This window comes from Xiphophorus hellerii, chromosome 19 (assembly GCF_003331165.1).
Source record: "Xiphophorus hellerii strain 12219 chromosome 19, Xiphophorus_hellerii-4.1, whole genome shotgun sequence".
Classification (NCBI taxonomy): Eukaryota; Metazoa; Chordata; class Actinopteri; order Cyprinodontiformes; family Poeciliidae; genus Xiphophorus; species Xiphophorus hellerii.
Window position 1 is genome coordinate 16086783 of NC_045690.1, and position 16031 is coordinate 16102813.

The 16031-nt window shown below is 39.9% G+C and overlaps 1 protein-coding gene across 1 annotated transcript in view; it reads right to left on the bottom strand.

The window, feature by feature from the left end:
- Positions 1–9: 9 nt before the first annotated feature.
- rock2a (rho-associated, coiled-coil containing protein kinase 2a) overlaps positions 10–16031 on the bottom strand; it is a 34838-nt gene continuing 18816 nt past the window's right edge. The window contains exons 9-32 of the mRNA XM_032546687.1: positions 15833–15992; positions 15679–15733; positions 13188–13276; positions 13054–13102; positions 12828–12963; positions 12393–12484; positions 10755–11001; positions 10425–10531; positions 10054–10213; positions 9182–9342; positions 8897–9081; positions 8746–8815; positions 8031–8134; positions 7754–7940; positions 7585–7678; positions 7410–7504; positions 7131–7322; positions 6891–7059; positions 5227–5297; positions 5056–5144; positions 4897–4975; positions 4535–4802; positions 4225–4438; positions 10–1412 (exon numbers count right to left, since the gene is read on the bottom strand). Of these exons, the coding sequence (XP_032402578.1) occupies positions 1409–1412; positions 4225–4438; positions 4535–4802; positions 4897–4975; positions 5056–5144; positions 5227–5297; positions 6891–7059; positions 7131–7322; positions 7410–7504; positions 7585–7678; positions 7754–7940; positions 8031–8134; positions 8746–8815; positions 8897–9081; positions 9182–9342; positions 10054–10213; positions 10425–10531; positions 10755–11001; positions 12393–12484; positions 12828–12963; positions 13054–13102; positions 13188–13276; positions 15679–15733; positions 15833–15992 (3077 nt within the window). The 3' untranslated portion in view covers positions 10–1408. The remainder of the gene's footprint in view (positions 1413–4224; positions 4439–4534; positions 4803–4896; positions 4976–5055; positions 5145–5226; positions 5298–6890; positions 7060–7130; positions 7323–7409; positions 7505–7584; positions 7679–7753; positions 7941–8030; positions 8135–8745; positions 8816–8896; positions 9082–9181; positions 9343–10053; positions 10214–10424; positions 10532–10754; positions 11002–12392; positions 12485–12827; positions 12964–13053; positions 13103–13187; positions 13277–15678; positions 15734–15832; positions 15993–16031) is intronic.

Consider the following 16031-nt stretch of genomic DNA (forward strand, 5'->3'; position numbering starts at 1 on the left):
TCACTGAAATTCTTTAAAGCATTTATTTGTTTGACTTTTTAAAAACATTTGAAACCAAACGGCACATCCATATCTTTATTTCTATAAGTAGTTAATATAATCATCATCATTATAGCTGTTTGGTAGCAAACATGCAATCTGGATGTAAAGGCCCTTAAATACAAAGTGGACAAGGCTGTATAAATAATATAATGTGCACAGTATGGCATGTAAAATATATACTGTAGATATTTATATGTATAAAACATGCTTCTTGGTTAAAGGAGAGCAGTTGGTACACAAAACACACACGGTTTGCTCTCCAGGCGCCTGTATGAGCCACATTCACACAACGACGTGTAAAAAACTTGGGAGTTCAGTTACTCTTGACACCAAAACATCGGAACAAACCTTCAGTGGACTAGTGCTGCTCAGGACGAGGTTTGCATACCTTCATTGTCACCGCTGCTTTCAAAAAACAACCTGGCAGGGGTGGCGGCGCGTGAGAAACATGCAAGTTCACTCCAAAGCAGCTGGCAGTAAAATAAAAGCTTCAGTCAAGTATATTTGGTAATACGATGCCTGGGTGCCGCCTCTGGTGGAGCACCACATCTACCTTCAAACACATCAAAAGGAGAAAAACATGATCGGTGCGTTTAGGTAAACATTATCTCGGGTCGAACAGTGCAGATTTGTTCCTTTTAATGCCATCAGAGCAGGATGCTGCTCACGTTGTAACGTCTACTGCAGACAAAACAAGTGTTTCAGTGACAGAAATCATAATAAGAGGCAGCCAGAGAATCATTTACTTAAAATAAGGATTCACTGCGTTCCCCTACTCTGTGACTTTACGTGAAGTAACAGCTTGTTGTACCTTAATCGGATCCTGCGACTCACCTGAAACAAGAGCTGTGGAAAGTTAAAAGCTACAATCATTGTGTTGAGAGAACAAGTCATTTGGGGGAAAAAACCCAACAGAATCAACTAAGTGTTGTGTTCTTTGAACTGTTCACAGTTTCTTTTAGCAGAATGTCTTATATTTGGCCACTAGAACCTCCAAAGGTGATGTGCAGGAGTTTCCTGCATGTCCCCTCCATCAGACTGTTTCCTGGTGAGAATAATTGAGGTAATTGAATCCCCATTCATCCATGCAGCCTCTCCGAAGAGTTCCTGTTTCCACAGGAAGCAGAAGGAGCTACTCCAGACTTTGCACGACAGACTTTGTTCACAAGCCAACCAGCTCGCAGAAAAGAGCGCAGTCAAACTCAGTAGCTGTGAAGTGGCTGAAAGGAGCTGAGCGACAAGGAGAGTGGAGAGATTTTCCTCCCAGGATGAAGCAGGAGACGGACTGATGCGAATTGACGTGGAGTTCCAGATCTGCAGATGAAGCTTCGAAGGAAACACCGCCCCGGAGATGCATCTAGCAGGGTTAACTGGAGGTAAAGAGACAGACAGACAAAAAGTTAAGCACACCAAAAACATACGCTTATTTCAATAAGGACTTAAAAAGTTTGAATTTATTGCTTTTTATGCACAACTCCGAACATTTTATACCTCTTTTAGCAGAATTGATTTAAGCTACAGTAGTTTGTTTTCTTTCGCAGAGTTTGAGGATTACAAAAATGTATCGTTCTGATGTTTATTTGAGAACGTTGTGGTTTCAACCATCTATCTGCTCATATTAAGTGAAGTTGAAATCATTTAGAAGTTCATCTTTGCATCTACTTTGAGAAACGTACCAACATGATGCTGCCACCACCATGTTTTGGGCCTTTGAACCTGAAAGATTCAGTTTGACTTTATTTTTCTATTGTCACTTTAATGCTGGCAAAGACATTGCTAGTTTTATTGGATCATAATCAGAAACGGCAGGTTATTAGGTTTTCTGAATCAGATTCAGCAGCACTTTCTAAAATATTTAGATTATTGCATATATAATCCATGCAATTATATTCTATACCTTCTGAAGACAAAAATCTACAATGTATTGAAACTGTGCACCCAATTCTTGCTTTAAAAGTCCTTACGGTTGCATGAAGGTAAATCATTTCCCATAGGAACAAAATGGTTCAAATAAATCATTAAAAGTCCAAAGTGAATACAACATCCAGACTTTCAAGGCATAGGTAAGCATCTGTTGTGTTGCGTTAATGATGCAAGTATTTATTTTGAAGAACAAACTCTCCCAGAGATTATATGATTCTACATGCAGCTTGGGAAAAATTAAGAGACCACTTAAAATGATCAGTTTCTCTGATTTTACTTTTTATAGGTATATGTTTGAGTAAAATGAACATTGTTCTTTTATTCTATGAAATACTGACATGTCTCCGAAATTCCAAGCAAAAATTTTGTATTTGTAGAAAATGAGAGGGCTTTCAGACCTCCGATAATGCTAAGAAAACAAGTTCATATTCATTTAGAAACAACAATACTAATGTTTTAACTCAGGAAGAGTTCAAAAATCAACACTTTGTGGAATATCCATGTGGTTTTTAATAGGGTTCAGTGCAGTAGTCTCTTAATTTTTTCCAGAACCGTATATTAGACAGAAAGTCGTGAACGATCCTATCAAGTTATAAAAGATTATTTTCTCTGTTCTAGACACCCAGTGACATTGATCCTATCAGGTAAATAGTTTCCCAAACAGCACAGAGAAAATTGAACCATGTGTATTCACCCCCTGCATGTGGCCCGACAGCGCCGCTGAGAGACAACAAGACAGACACGTACACAAACGCATCCAGGAACTTGGTCGTTTACACGGAGAACAAGATCAGAGGAGTCAGTTGTACCAAATGCTGCAGGAGTCGACTTGCTTTGTTTTTAATCCATTTGATCTGCGGCTCAAGTCATAGGAGCTGAAACATGTTTTCGATCAACAACAACAAATGTTAGCCCATCAAATTTAGCAAGAAATAACAAATCAGACAAAAAGAGTCCTGAGAAAATAAACTATGGAGACAGAACTTTAACAAAATACAAGAAGCAGAGCTATTTCACAAAAACACCTGCAAGAAAACAGATTACTAGGTGTATAAAACCTGAAATAGAAAACAAAGCAATTACATTAAATACATGGTCCTTCAGATTGAGGACTGTCAAGTGTTATAATAAAAAAAGCACAGTTTCTGCAAGAAAATCCAACAGACACATTAACAGCCAAGAATGTTGGTGTCCAGTGTTCAGATTGGAAAACTTTTTTTGTGACCAAATTGAAGTAAAATTAATAGAAGTAGCTGACTAAATAATCTGGGATAATTAAATACCCTAGTGTTCAGTGGTTTTATATCAGATCAGTTTTGTCTTCTTCCTATGCAGAGTGCGGACGACTGACATGGAAAAACAAATCTCACTGTAAAAGAACTGAGCGTGTACTGGAACCATGTGATCTGAGATTGAGCTTTTGGAAACGCTGTCCTGGTGGGTCTGGTGTGAAGCAAAGAATGAATATATAGGAAAGTCCCCCATGCTTATTGCTAAGCCAGGTGGAGGATCAGTGATGCTGTGTATCTGTTTCTCTTCCTATGATTCTGGACACCTGAACATAACATCAAACTCTTTGAAATATCTGGAGAATATGAAAAAAATGTGATGGCCTCTGAAAGTAAACTGAAAGTGGGGATGTGTCCAAATTCAGGGGCTGCACCCTTCGACGGTCACCTACAACAATGCAACTAAGGCTGACAAAGGCAGCTTTTAGATGCATTTCTGTTCCTACACACCTGATTTAAATGACTAGCTTGTTACCAGGTCTCTACTAAACTTTCTGGCGCTGAAGAGTTGATCCAACCATTTGATTCAAATGTGTTGGACAAGAATGCATGGAAAACTCCCAACTCCCAAAATCCTGGGAGTTGGATATCCCTGCAATATCTTTAAATGCAGACACTGCACTGCAAACACAGCAAAACACACACCCAAAAACACAGTGTTACCATCATCAGAAATGTATGGAGGAGCAATCCTCATCAATGTCATCCAACCCCCAGAGCCAGTCCTGAAGACTAAACTCCTCCAGTCTGAAAGGGGGACATTAGTTTCTGTGATTACCGTTAATATGATGACCTGTGTAAGAATGCTGTCATATAGTGGGCGATCCCAGCCATGCATCAAAAAAACATGAACACAGAATCTTCAAGGTTATGTTTTCCACCAAGTTAACCATGGAAGCAATAAAAAAACTACTATATTTCATCCTTGGACACTTTCTTGAACTAAAAGAAGAAACCTTTGATTTCATACCTGCTTTTGCTGGTGGGGAGCGGTCGGTTTGGCCTCCTCATGGACTGGCTGGACTGAACCCTCATGGAGGTGCGTGGCGAGGAGCGACCAAAGTGCTCCGGCGGCGGAGGCTTCTTGGGAATCTTCTTGACCAACCGGTTCACCCACTTCTGCTGCTCCTCTTGGGAGGTGGCCAGCAGCAGCAGGTTCTTGGCTGTAGACACGTCGTAGTTCACTGGCGGTGGAAGAAGAAACTCGTTTTCATTCACCTGAACCCGAACGAGGGGCACGGACGACTTGTTCGATACAACTATGCAGAAAAGCTTAACACCTTTGCAGGGAGCGATGATCTCCTCCTTCTTGTCCATGTGGTCCTTGTGGCACTTGATGTGGCAGCGCCGGCACTCCAGAGCCGGTGGCGGCTTAAACATGTTCCACAGCGGCTTGGTGCACGCCTCACAGTTGGTGGGGAAGTGGTAGAGTGTGGGGATGAACTCGTGGCCTTTGTGGCAGATGTAGCTGGACTTCTCACCGATGGGAAGCGGTTCCACGGGAAACTCCGGCTCTTTTTTGCTCTCACCTTCATTGGCGTAAAGAATCTAGCGGAACCACAGATGCTGGTTGGCCATTTCCATCCTTTTAAACCTCTCAGAAGTTAAATTGAAGACATAGTAAAGCAGAGGGAGAACACACCTGGAATATCCTGGGAATCTCCTTGGCTTCAGCACGGTACACATCTGTCTGAGTAACGGGCCTCACGTGGAAAAGTTTGCTGCAAAGTGGAAATAAACATTAATTTCTTTCTGAACACAAACATCTCTCCTGGGTGGAAAGCCCCGGCGATAAACTCACTCTATATCGAGAACCATGCAGGGGATGGACTGCTCTCTGTCGTGTTCACTGTTGTAGAAGAGAATCTTCTTGCTGCTCACGACAACGTACTGCAAGAACAAAACGAACATAAATAACAGAGCTAAAATCAAATAGACGCTCTATGCCAGAGCAAATATGGTTCATTCAGACCTTTTTCTCCCATCCAAACTTCTTGGTGTTGTTTCTGACGGGAAGAGAGAGCCAGCCCTCAAGTCTCGACTCTGAGAGAAACAACAACAAACGTTATATATTCAGTTCAGAAACAACACTGCAAAATGATCCCTTCGCTTTCACTTAACATAAACTGTCAAATTCAAAACTGGTCAAATAATGTACAGAGCAAGAAATTATCAGTTACCAGAAAATATTAAAAATACATTTCCTGAAAGTAAGGGGGGTTTACAAGTTAAGACGAAAGCTGAATTTTAGAAAACATAAAGCTTGTACAACAATGAGGAGCATGTGCATCGCTGCCTGTGGAGTGAATTTGTGGAACAGTACGGATAAAGTCTTGAAACGTAAAAATATAAATCAGTTAAAAAAATTATTTAAAAAAAATCTATTGCAAATAGATGTGTATATGGATGTGACAAAATTTTAAGCACACATTCAGGATCTACTGGAATACTGTTCAGGGATTGGTGGCAGAGCTGTAGATTAAATATGACTGGATGAATGAAATGTGTTATTTATGTATAGTTGATACATAAATAAGAAAAGTTTTTGCTTTGCTAAAGATGAAAGATATATGGAACTCTTGCAGGAGACTGTGGATAGCAAGTATGGTGTAGACAGCATAATTAATTGTACAGATATCATTTGGAAAGAGTAGAAAATGTGACATAGAATAAAAACTAGATGTGTAAATATTTTTAATATGGCTTATATGTGGATGAGACAATTGGTGGTCGGATTTAAGCAGCTTTGGTTTCTTCCTACTTTTCGAACTGGATATAAAAAGGTTTTTTAATGTGTGTTTAATTTTTTTTTTCTTCTCTGACATTTTACATGTTCAAAATAAATAAAAAATAAAGAAAGAAATATTCTACTTTGGATGAAACATTTCAATGCATTATTAAGGCCATTATATTAACAAAATGCAGTTTTAGGGAAATCAAGCATTATTTTAATAAATCAGATTTTGTTGTGGAGCTTCACTTGAGTTGCTTATTATGCTGACGAACAGTTATACCATTCTTACCAAAAAAATATGAATTTTCTTTGGACAATTTTCTTTTTATTTTAAAAATTGTATGTTCAATGTAATTCTGCCTTCTCTAAGAAACATTACAAGAATTTGCAGGAACAAAAAGCTAATGTACACTAAAGTTAAATTGCTTTTACTTCTAAAAGCAATGAAAGGGTGAAGAATTCTGGGAGCAGAGAGACTTTATATTTGTGAGGCCTGATGAATCCATCCACTGATCCAAGATCAGGTCGCAGAGGGTTGAGGTGTTGCCAGACCAGAATAACCTCGAATGAGCTTTGGGTCTTCACTTTAGTGGCAGACATGCTCTAAAATGAGGCATCTTGACCAGAAGAACCAGATATAGAGGGAGCTTATTTCAGCCGCTAGAATCCAGGTTGTTTTCTATCCCACAACCATCAGTGAGGGTCAGGAATATGGAAAGAACAATAAATCAAAACCTTTTACCTTGACTCTTCAAAATTCAAAACTCATCTGAGTCTCCCTAAAGCAGTTTTGTAATCTTCTCATTTGATAAATATGCAACAAAGCACACAAAAATGTCTTCTTTTATGGTTTTATTTTTAATAAAGCTGTGCAGCTCTGTCCACAAAGGCTGCATCCTTACCTGCGTAAGCATCATCAGCGTCAAAGTCTGGCCCGCTGCTGATGCTGGCAGAGTCCATGGACTGAACACTAAGCGACTGCAGCAGATTCCTCAACTGCTCGATGTCGCTGTCTTTGCTGTCCAGAGCCATCTGCAGCTCAATGCGCATCTGACTCTCTTCTGCCAGTTGCTGCACACAAGAAAACATATGTGAAGCCAAAAGGCTGCAAAAGAAGCAATGAGGGGGAAAGCGTCACTTACTGCTTGCATCTCGTTGATCTCCTTCTGGTATTTGATCATGGTGCTGTTGAGCTTTTCCTTCTCTGACCTCAGTTCCAGCTGCAGCTTCCTGTTCTCCTTCTCCTTTCGCCGCATGTCTGTGTCGTTTCCACGGCGGCTGCCTCCCCCGCGGACTTCCTTCCTGTTCATGATCTCCGCCAGTTTATTAACGGCCTGCAGAGGTAGGAGGGGTTAAACGAGGTCAGCTCCTCACAGAGGCAGGGGGAGCCGAGGCGACGACCGTGAGGAGAAAACACCCACCTGAGTTTTCAGAGTGCGCTCTGACTGCAGCTGCTTCTCAAACGACTGCTTCATCTGGTTGATCTGCTGCGCCCAATCCTTCGACTTGTCCGATTCTAAAGGATCAAGAAGAAAAATGTGAGCAGCGATGCATGTCATACTTGTACTGATGTTATAAAGTTCTGCGTTTATCAACCTTCAAGTGCTTCCTTCAGTTTGTTGTTCAGTTCCTCCTTTTCGTTGGCCAGATTGGCAACGTCGCTGGTCAGAGTCCTGTTGGCCTCCTCCAGCTGCACACAGCAGGAAACACATTCAGAACTGTTTTGTAGGTTTAAAGCCGGGAGGCGGGTGTTTCTGGGACCCACCGAGCCGATGGTGATGTCCTTCTCAGCCAGCTCCTGGCGATGCCGAGCCATCATCTCCTTCAGCTCCAGCTCCTTCATTATCTTCTCCTTCTCCAGATCAGAGTACTGCTCCTCAGCGATGGAGCGGGCCAGCTGCTCCGAGTCCGCCTTCGTTAGAGTGATCTCCAGCTGCGCTGCCAACGAGTCCCTGGAAGAGATTGAGAAAATTAAACTCAAATCCGTACACCTGAGGGAGAATGGAGGAGTTTTATTTTGGATCTCCAATCAGCAGAATCACCTCTCCTCCTGCTGCTCCTGCAGAGACTGCTGCACCTCCTTGTAGAGTTTAGTTTTCTCCTCACATTCCTCCTTCAGTTCCCGAACCTGAGTCTTGTAAAGAGTCTGGAAAAGAGGCATGTCCAAAACGCAGAATTATGAAAACATGACTAGTAAATGAAGATGCACCAAAAACACTGTCTGGTGACACTAGCTGATAAAGTTTTTTTTTGACTATTTCTGTTAGTAAAAGGCCCAAACAAACAGTCCACGGTTTTGATCATCAGCGAGGTGATTAAGATGGAGTCACAGGAAGCACAGAGGTTTAAGTTACTTAACTGCAAGAAAGGGACAAAGAGGTAGAGACGGAGAGCTAACCCTGACTGGATATCAAGAATTCAAAACAGACTACAACATCCTTTTGACCTTCTAAAGGTCAAAAGTTTTCACATTCAGAAGCTCACTAAGGATTTATAAAAAACAAGGAAAGATAAATTGACCAACAAATGGATACAAATTTTATCCATTTTGAGCAATAAGTTTAGGAACAAAGTCTGTAGAAAAAAGATCTGAACTTTTTCTTGAATCAAATTCCAGACTGCATAGTAACTCTCTAGTGCACCATAACGTTTTACTGAATTTTGCTCTTCAAAGAATCCTCTCGATTTAAAACATGGTCTGTTCAACATGCAATAAAAACAGAGAAGCAAACATGCATCATTTGGCCACAAACTCACAGAAAAATACTGCTCAGCCTCCAGCTGGTCCTGTAATTCCTTCATTTGTCCATCTGTGTCTTGTCTTTCTCTGCAGGTGGAAAATCAAACCAAATTACTGACACTGAAGATTGTGACGGCTTGGAGCAAAAAGTAGAGCTGATGAACTGACTTGCGCAGCTCCTGGTTCTGTTTCTCCAGGCTGCGTTTTATATCAAGCAGGTGGTTGGTTTCCTGCTTGAGCTGCTTCTCCGAGGTTCTCAGGATGTTCAGCTGCTGGTTCTGGGCCTTCAAGTCGTTCACAGTCAAGTTACGCTTCTGGGTCTCCTGCTCGATCTTAAGAGTCAAGTTCTTCACCTGAACAAACACAGGCTCCTCTTAAAGACAGTACTTTTAATGCCAGTTAGAAGGCCCGGACAGGTTCTAACTGGGGTTGTTTTCTGATCCAAACACTCACCTCCTCCGTGAGTCGGTCCTTGTGTCTGCGCAGCTCGTCCAGTTTCTGTAAAGCCTGTTTGTAATCGCAGTCCATCATGCTGCTGTGTTTCTCCAGCTCCAGGATTCGGTTCTCCAGCCGCAGCTTGGCCGCTCGCTCCTCCGCCAGCTTCTGCTCCAGTTCTGCAGAAAAACATCCAGGGGTACTTTTCAATTTTAAACCAATAAAGTAGAGCTAGTATGGTAGAGTGGAGAGGACGATTTAATTACAATGCCAGAACACAAAATCTTACAAAGTATTTTTTATCTACTTTCTGGGGCAAATATCTTAGTACACTTGAAATAAAACTAACTTCCAAGTAAATTTTCAGCACAATATAGGAACTTGTTATAAATTAATAATTCCTTAATATTAAAAGTACTGGCTATACATGAAATAATATGCAGGTGGAACAGGACATTTAACCTAGCTCTAATTCCATTGGCAGATTATTTCACTGTACAAAGAAACTAGACCAAAACTACTTAGTAAGGTTTCATGTTTTTGCAGTGTAATCAGTTTTTTGTTTTACTAAATACTGAAAGAAATTCTTCTGCAAATTTCAACCTGTATTTTTGTATTCTCCCCTGAATCCCAGTTATGGATTCTTGCCCAGAATTTCACTTCTGATCTTTTGCTTACTTTGTGTTAGATTTCCTTCTTCACTTCCACTTAATTTCATCCAACTTTCTCTTTTGTTGGACCGTGTTGCAAATAAAGATCAAGTATCTCAGAATCATAAATCTGCCAATCTGCCTTCTCTGAAACAGCTTAGCTTGATCTGATTTGAGCTTCCAGGAAAAAGCTTCAATCTTTGCTTTCAGATCCGATTGACCATGTAAAGCAGACCTTACCTTTCATGGACTCGGACTTGGCGCCCTCGATGGTCACTTTAATCTTGCTCTTGTCCGCCAGCAGACCTCTGGTGGCTTTATGCGAGGCCTCCTCCTGCTCCAGCTCCTGCTGCAGAACCTTTAGTTTGTAGGTCAGTTCTATCTCTTTGTTGCTCATCTCCTGCACAAAGAAAAACAGGCAGAAGGCGTTCTGATTTGAAAGGAGACACCAAACACAAAACAGCAACAGGAAAATATATCCGTCTGACAGAAAGCGAGCAGGGAGACGCGGCGACTCCAACAAAACAGATTTACAGTGGAAAAAGCAAAAACTTTCTAAGACTTTGTAATGTTCATATTTAAAGTAGCGCAGAGATGGTTTTTTTGTTTACCTTCTCCTGATCAGTGTATTTCTCCTGAAGCTGCCTCTTCTCAGTCTCAGCTTTGGCCAGAGTCTGTCTCTGCTGGCGAGCTTCTTCCTCCAGCCCAGAAATACGTCCTGCAAAGTGCAAAATAAACTGTCGGAGGGCGCTATTTCACAAAAAATCTACTAGTGAGTTTGATAACCATCTGAAAATTATAGAAAAGTCCTTCACAAAACCTGAAGTACAGTATCCAGATAAATACTAAGTGTTACTACACTGCCAAATTCATGGAGGAAAAATAAGTATGGAAGTCTACCAGCAGCCTTTCAGGAAGTGCTGTGCTTGTGTTTTCCCTACCCATCAGGTCAGTGATGGTCTCTGAGCCCTGGCTGTGCTCCCGCCTCTCTGACTCCAGCGCCGCCTGCAGGCTGATGCACTCCTTCTCCAGGCTCAGCTTGCTGCGCTCCAGCAGGCAGCATTTATCCTGCAGCTCGCGCACATTGGCCTCCAGCTGCTGCAGCTGCTTGCTGCTCTCCGTCTGAGCTTTGCGGAGCCTCGTCGCCGCTTCTGTCTCGGCCCGCAGCAGCGTGTTGGCTTCTTCCAGCTGTGAAATCATCCATTATGCGACTTAGTGAGTGAGAAGATAACGGGCAAATAAACTGAAGGACGTCAGCGTCAGCTTTTACCAAATGTTTAAAATCTGATTAATTTATTAATCAGATTATTAAAATCTGATTAATAAATTAGTAAATTCACTCTAATATATTAGAGTGGATTTACCGTCACTCTAATTTATATAATATGTAGCTTAGGGATGTTGTGAGAGCGCACAAAACTTTCAGCAGAAAACAAAGCCTAAACTGAAAAAGAAAAGTTGCTCTTTTTCAACCTTTTAAGATTCCAATTTAAGCTTTTTTAAAATGTCAACTCCTTAATCATTTTTTCTTAGGTTGTGAGAACAGAGCTGCAGAAATTAAAGACCTTTCCTTATCATAAACAAAAAATAAACATTAAAACCCAATAAAATCATGGTCAAGAGGCACAAATCTTTTTATATTCTAATAGATAATGAATGAAGCATATATATTGTTATATAATAACTTTGCAGACAAACATTTTGAACTATAAGTCAACACATTTTCATGTTTCAATGACTTTTTTTTTAAAGGGATTATATAATTCCTTCATATTTTACAACCTGAAGCGGCACTTCAAAAACGTTCACATTAATTATTTTATAAATGTCTCCTGAAGGTTCCTTGATCTTCTGAGAATTTGGTGTTGCACGGAACTATTTTAATCTCTAATTATTTCCACATCTGCTGAGTTTGCAAAATGGCAACTAGATGTGGATCGTTCCCATCTGCTCGATTTAATGGACATGTTTGAATCTGCTTTCATTTAACTGAATATGTGTGGTGAATGTGGTGCAAAAATAAGCAGCAGAAAGCACGTGCAAATTATGCAAAAATACCCCACTGGATAATTATATTGCTTTGTGAATTTAACTGTAAACCAGTTGGATAATTATTTGAAAACAATGTGGATGATCTGTTGGATCTCATTAGCAGCAGGTTGTTTTTGGTTGGAGAGAAAATAATTTTGACCTCCAGGTGCTTTGGAATGAAATGGTCAGAAGATGAAGAATGGACAAACTGTGGAATGAATACAGCTGAGAAAGCATGTAGTTTACAGCTTTGCTTTTAAAGGTTGTATAAATGTGGAAGTACATTCATGTCTTCCTGCTATTTTATTACACTTGAGTTGAGTCTGGATGATCACAAAGCATTCTCAGTGATCTTGTAGCAGATCAGAATTCTTGAAACGACAGTTTTAAGCTTTAAATAGATGTTTCTGCAAGGGAAATTGTTGCATCGATCAAGTATATATCTAAATATGTGTAGCAAAAATTATAGTTGGTCTGCAAAAATGCTTTTCAGCTTCACCAGGCTGAAAGAAGATTACAAAAGTAAATTAATAAAGTTGGAAAAAAACCTGTTTCTGCAGGTGAATGTTCTTCTCGTTGGAAATATGTGAGTTTTGATTTCTTTTCTTCATGTCATCCAGCTGGTCTCGAAGGCTGTTGACTGCACAAAACCAAAAGTGAAGCAGGGATAAGTTAAGGTGCAGCCATCTGTGCAAAAACTTTAAATATGCAAACCAAAACAGACAAGACAAAAGGGGTCTTCATGTTTTAGTGGTTAGGAAACACTTTTATAGTTTGACCAGGTGGGGGCAGCATGGCACACCTCATCTTATAATTCATTTGCATCTATCTATCCATGGTAACGAATCGATCACTTTATTTTTCACTCAGCAGCAACAAGGAACAGATTAAGGAGTGAAAACAGGAATGATTAGTATGCAAGTGATTTAAAGATTTTAATAAGACTATTGTCAGAACCTGGATCTGCAAAGAGAGCCTGGTACCTTCGTTCTCCAGGCAGCGCTTCCTGTCAGCCTCGTTCTCGGCCTTCCGGTGGCTCTCCAGACTTTTGTGCTGCAGCAGGGCCTTCTCCCGCTCCAGCTGCCTCAGATTTGATTCCAGGCTCTTTCTGCTGCTCACCTAAAAGTCAATCAGAAAAGGAAAGAAAGCTGGGATCTCTTCGATTCTGATCTGAAACGTCATAGAAATCCTTTAATTCCAGACACGCACCTCTTCCTCAAGTTCTTTGGTTATTTTTTCTAAGCGGACGGTTGCGGCTCTGCAGAGAAATACGTGGATAAAACATGAGTGAAGGTTTCAGCAGTTTGCACACCACAGTAGCAACATATTTGCTGATCTTGCACCTGCATTTGTTCTCTAGTTCATCTTTGACATGTTTATCTTTATTCATTTGAAGCTCCAGATGGTGAAGTTTCTTCTGAAGCGCTGCCGACTGAAAACAGAAAACATCAACAAGTGTTTAGAGGAAGATAGTTTGAGCTTCATTTGAGCAAAGCCTGAAACCAATGTCTGTCTGAAGATGTGAACAGCGGAGAACATTTTGGGAGTTTGCAAGGATAAGATGACCTGCTGTTCAAACTCAGTTATTTTAGTATAGCCCACAAATACCAAACTCACCAATAACACACCTGTACACACTGAGGTTTCCCCAGGTGTTTTTTTTTTAACATGCAAACAACCTCAAATGGTAAACTGCGACTTCCTCATCTGAAATTTAGAGCAACGTGTTGCCAAGAAAGGTACATCCTTTAATAAACTTTTTTCTTTTCATCTTTCATCTAGAGATGCGTTACTGCACAACTGTGGGATACCTCAAGGCTCCATCTTAGATCAAGTCCTTTTCTTGTTTCCTCTGGTGCACAACAACCTATTTTGCCATTTTGCTTATCATCTACAGATATCTCTGTATATTCTAGAAGAAATATTTACATTGTTTTTAAACTGCCTTATAGATAGGCATACATGGGACGAGACAACTTTCTGAAACTCATCAAAAACAAAAACAAAACGAGCGCTTAGGGGATTTAGGTTGTGACAGTGACATTGGTCCAATAACTTAGAAAATACTTCACTTTAATCTACACTGATCAGGACTAAAACTAACTAAATAATCTTTATAATGATGTTCCTAACCCAAAAACACTTAAAAAAACATCAACTTGCTTAGATTTACAATTAACAATGAGCAATAAATAAAAGTTGAAGAGGTAAGACAAAACAACTTCTAAAACTCAACTGGAGAAATGGAGGGAAGAGGTGTACCTTTGAGTCACCAAATCTCCATGGCAACCACTAGATGTTATTTACAAGCAAACTGATTGTTTGGGTGGAAAGCCAGGAACAAGCATTGTCTGCCTTACCATCACAAATTTTAAAAAGAGGAAGCCTGCTAAATGCTACAAGGGCTTTGACTGGAACTGTGCTTTGATCAGATGAAGCTTTTGAGTTTGACCTTTCCTGCAACAAAACATCCATGTGTGTTTGGCATAGAGGTGGTTAACTTTATGAAGGGAAAAAAACAGTGGATAAAGTGGATTTGTCTACTCATGTTTGTCATTTACCTCTTGAAAAAGGCTACATTAATGAAAGGTCAAAGCAGTATTATTACCTGCAGAGGTACATCAATAAAACCTTCTAATAAACTGTTCATTGTAGTCATGGCTTCCTTCAAATGCCCATGTAACATTTTTACAACACCAAATGGAAATGCACTCAAACATTCAAGATAGAGGCTGCACTTTGATCCCCAGAGGACTGGTGGACTGTGCTGTTTAGAGCTGCATATATGGGATTAGAAAGCTAATCAGTAAAACAAGCCATGACTGAAATCTGTGCAGTTAATAGTGAACTGAACTGAAATATGAGGGAGGATAAAAGCAATTTGATTTTTTTCAAAATCCACCATTATGGATGGTGGATTTATAAAATTTATTTTAACCACAACAAAAAAAAGTTTACTCTTTACAGCTTCTGCATTCCTCACTAGCTTCCTGTCAGCTGCAGGATTGATGATTAAGATGTTGGATTTAAAAAATTTTTTTAACCCCAAACAATTCTTTTCAATGTTAGATTTTTATCAACTGTACCCCAAAGCGTCAGAGTTAAAGGGTTAAGATTTGTCTTTCTGACTCAAGTTATCTAATTTTGAGAATATTCTATTCTATCCAAGTTACAGCTGTTTAATATAGCCATAATAAAAAGAAAAATACCATAATTTTTGGCTTGCATTTGAAATATGTGGGTCTCACAGCATCTCAAACGATAAACTAATAAATTATAAAGTATTAAATAGTTATTTATGTATCAAAAATTAAAAACACCAAACCCTGCTTGAGTATCAGCCATTGACATCACTGTTGAGGAACTTTGGTCCACTCTTCTTTCCAATTTCACTTCATACTTTCATACACAGACAAGATAATGTTGCCCTGATTATCACTCCGCCATCACCGTGCTTGATAGCTGATAATAGGTGATTGTAAATGTTGTGTTTGAGTTCAGGTTAATGTCTGAACAACTCTGCTTTAGTCTTATCAGAGTAAAGAACATTCTTCCAGAAGCCTGAGCAGACCTTCGTTGTGCTGCTGTAATATTTGGATTATTATTATAATGACAGGAGATATTCTGCTTCAATTACCTGTTATAAAAGATATTCAGTTTAACAAGATATGCCGGTATACAGCATTATAAAGAAGTTAACAGGTTTTCAAGATTCTTCCATTCTTGAAAAGTAAAAGCAGTTTTGTTTAGTTTATCTTAAGACTTGAAAAAAGCATATGATTTAAAATCCTTTACCACTTTATACACCATCATTGTGTATTTATCAGTATTTACCTCTCCTTTGGCGTTATCATGTGCCACTGAGGAATTGTTGGCAGAATTTAACAACCTAAAAGGGAAAAAAGAACCAAAAATCACATGTGGTTCAAGCAGGAGGCCAGTTTCTAAAACAATTAGGGAGCAATCAGCGAGAACGGTGATTATTTACTGGTCCTCTTTGAAATAGGTGAAGCCAACAAACGGTAGCTGATTTCCAACGAAAGCCTTAGGTGTGGGGAATGTTTCGACGTCGCCTTTGTCGTCTTCGATCTCGTCAAAATTACTGGTGTCTATGTCGCTGCTCAGCTCTGGGACCACTGGGGCGACAGCTGGTTAGAAAGAAGGGGAGAAAAAAATTAAAACTGCTG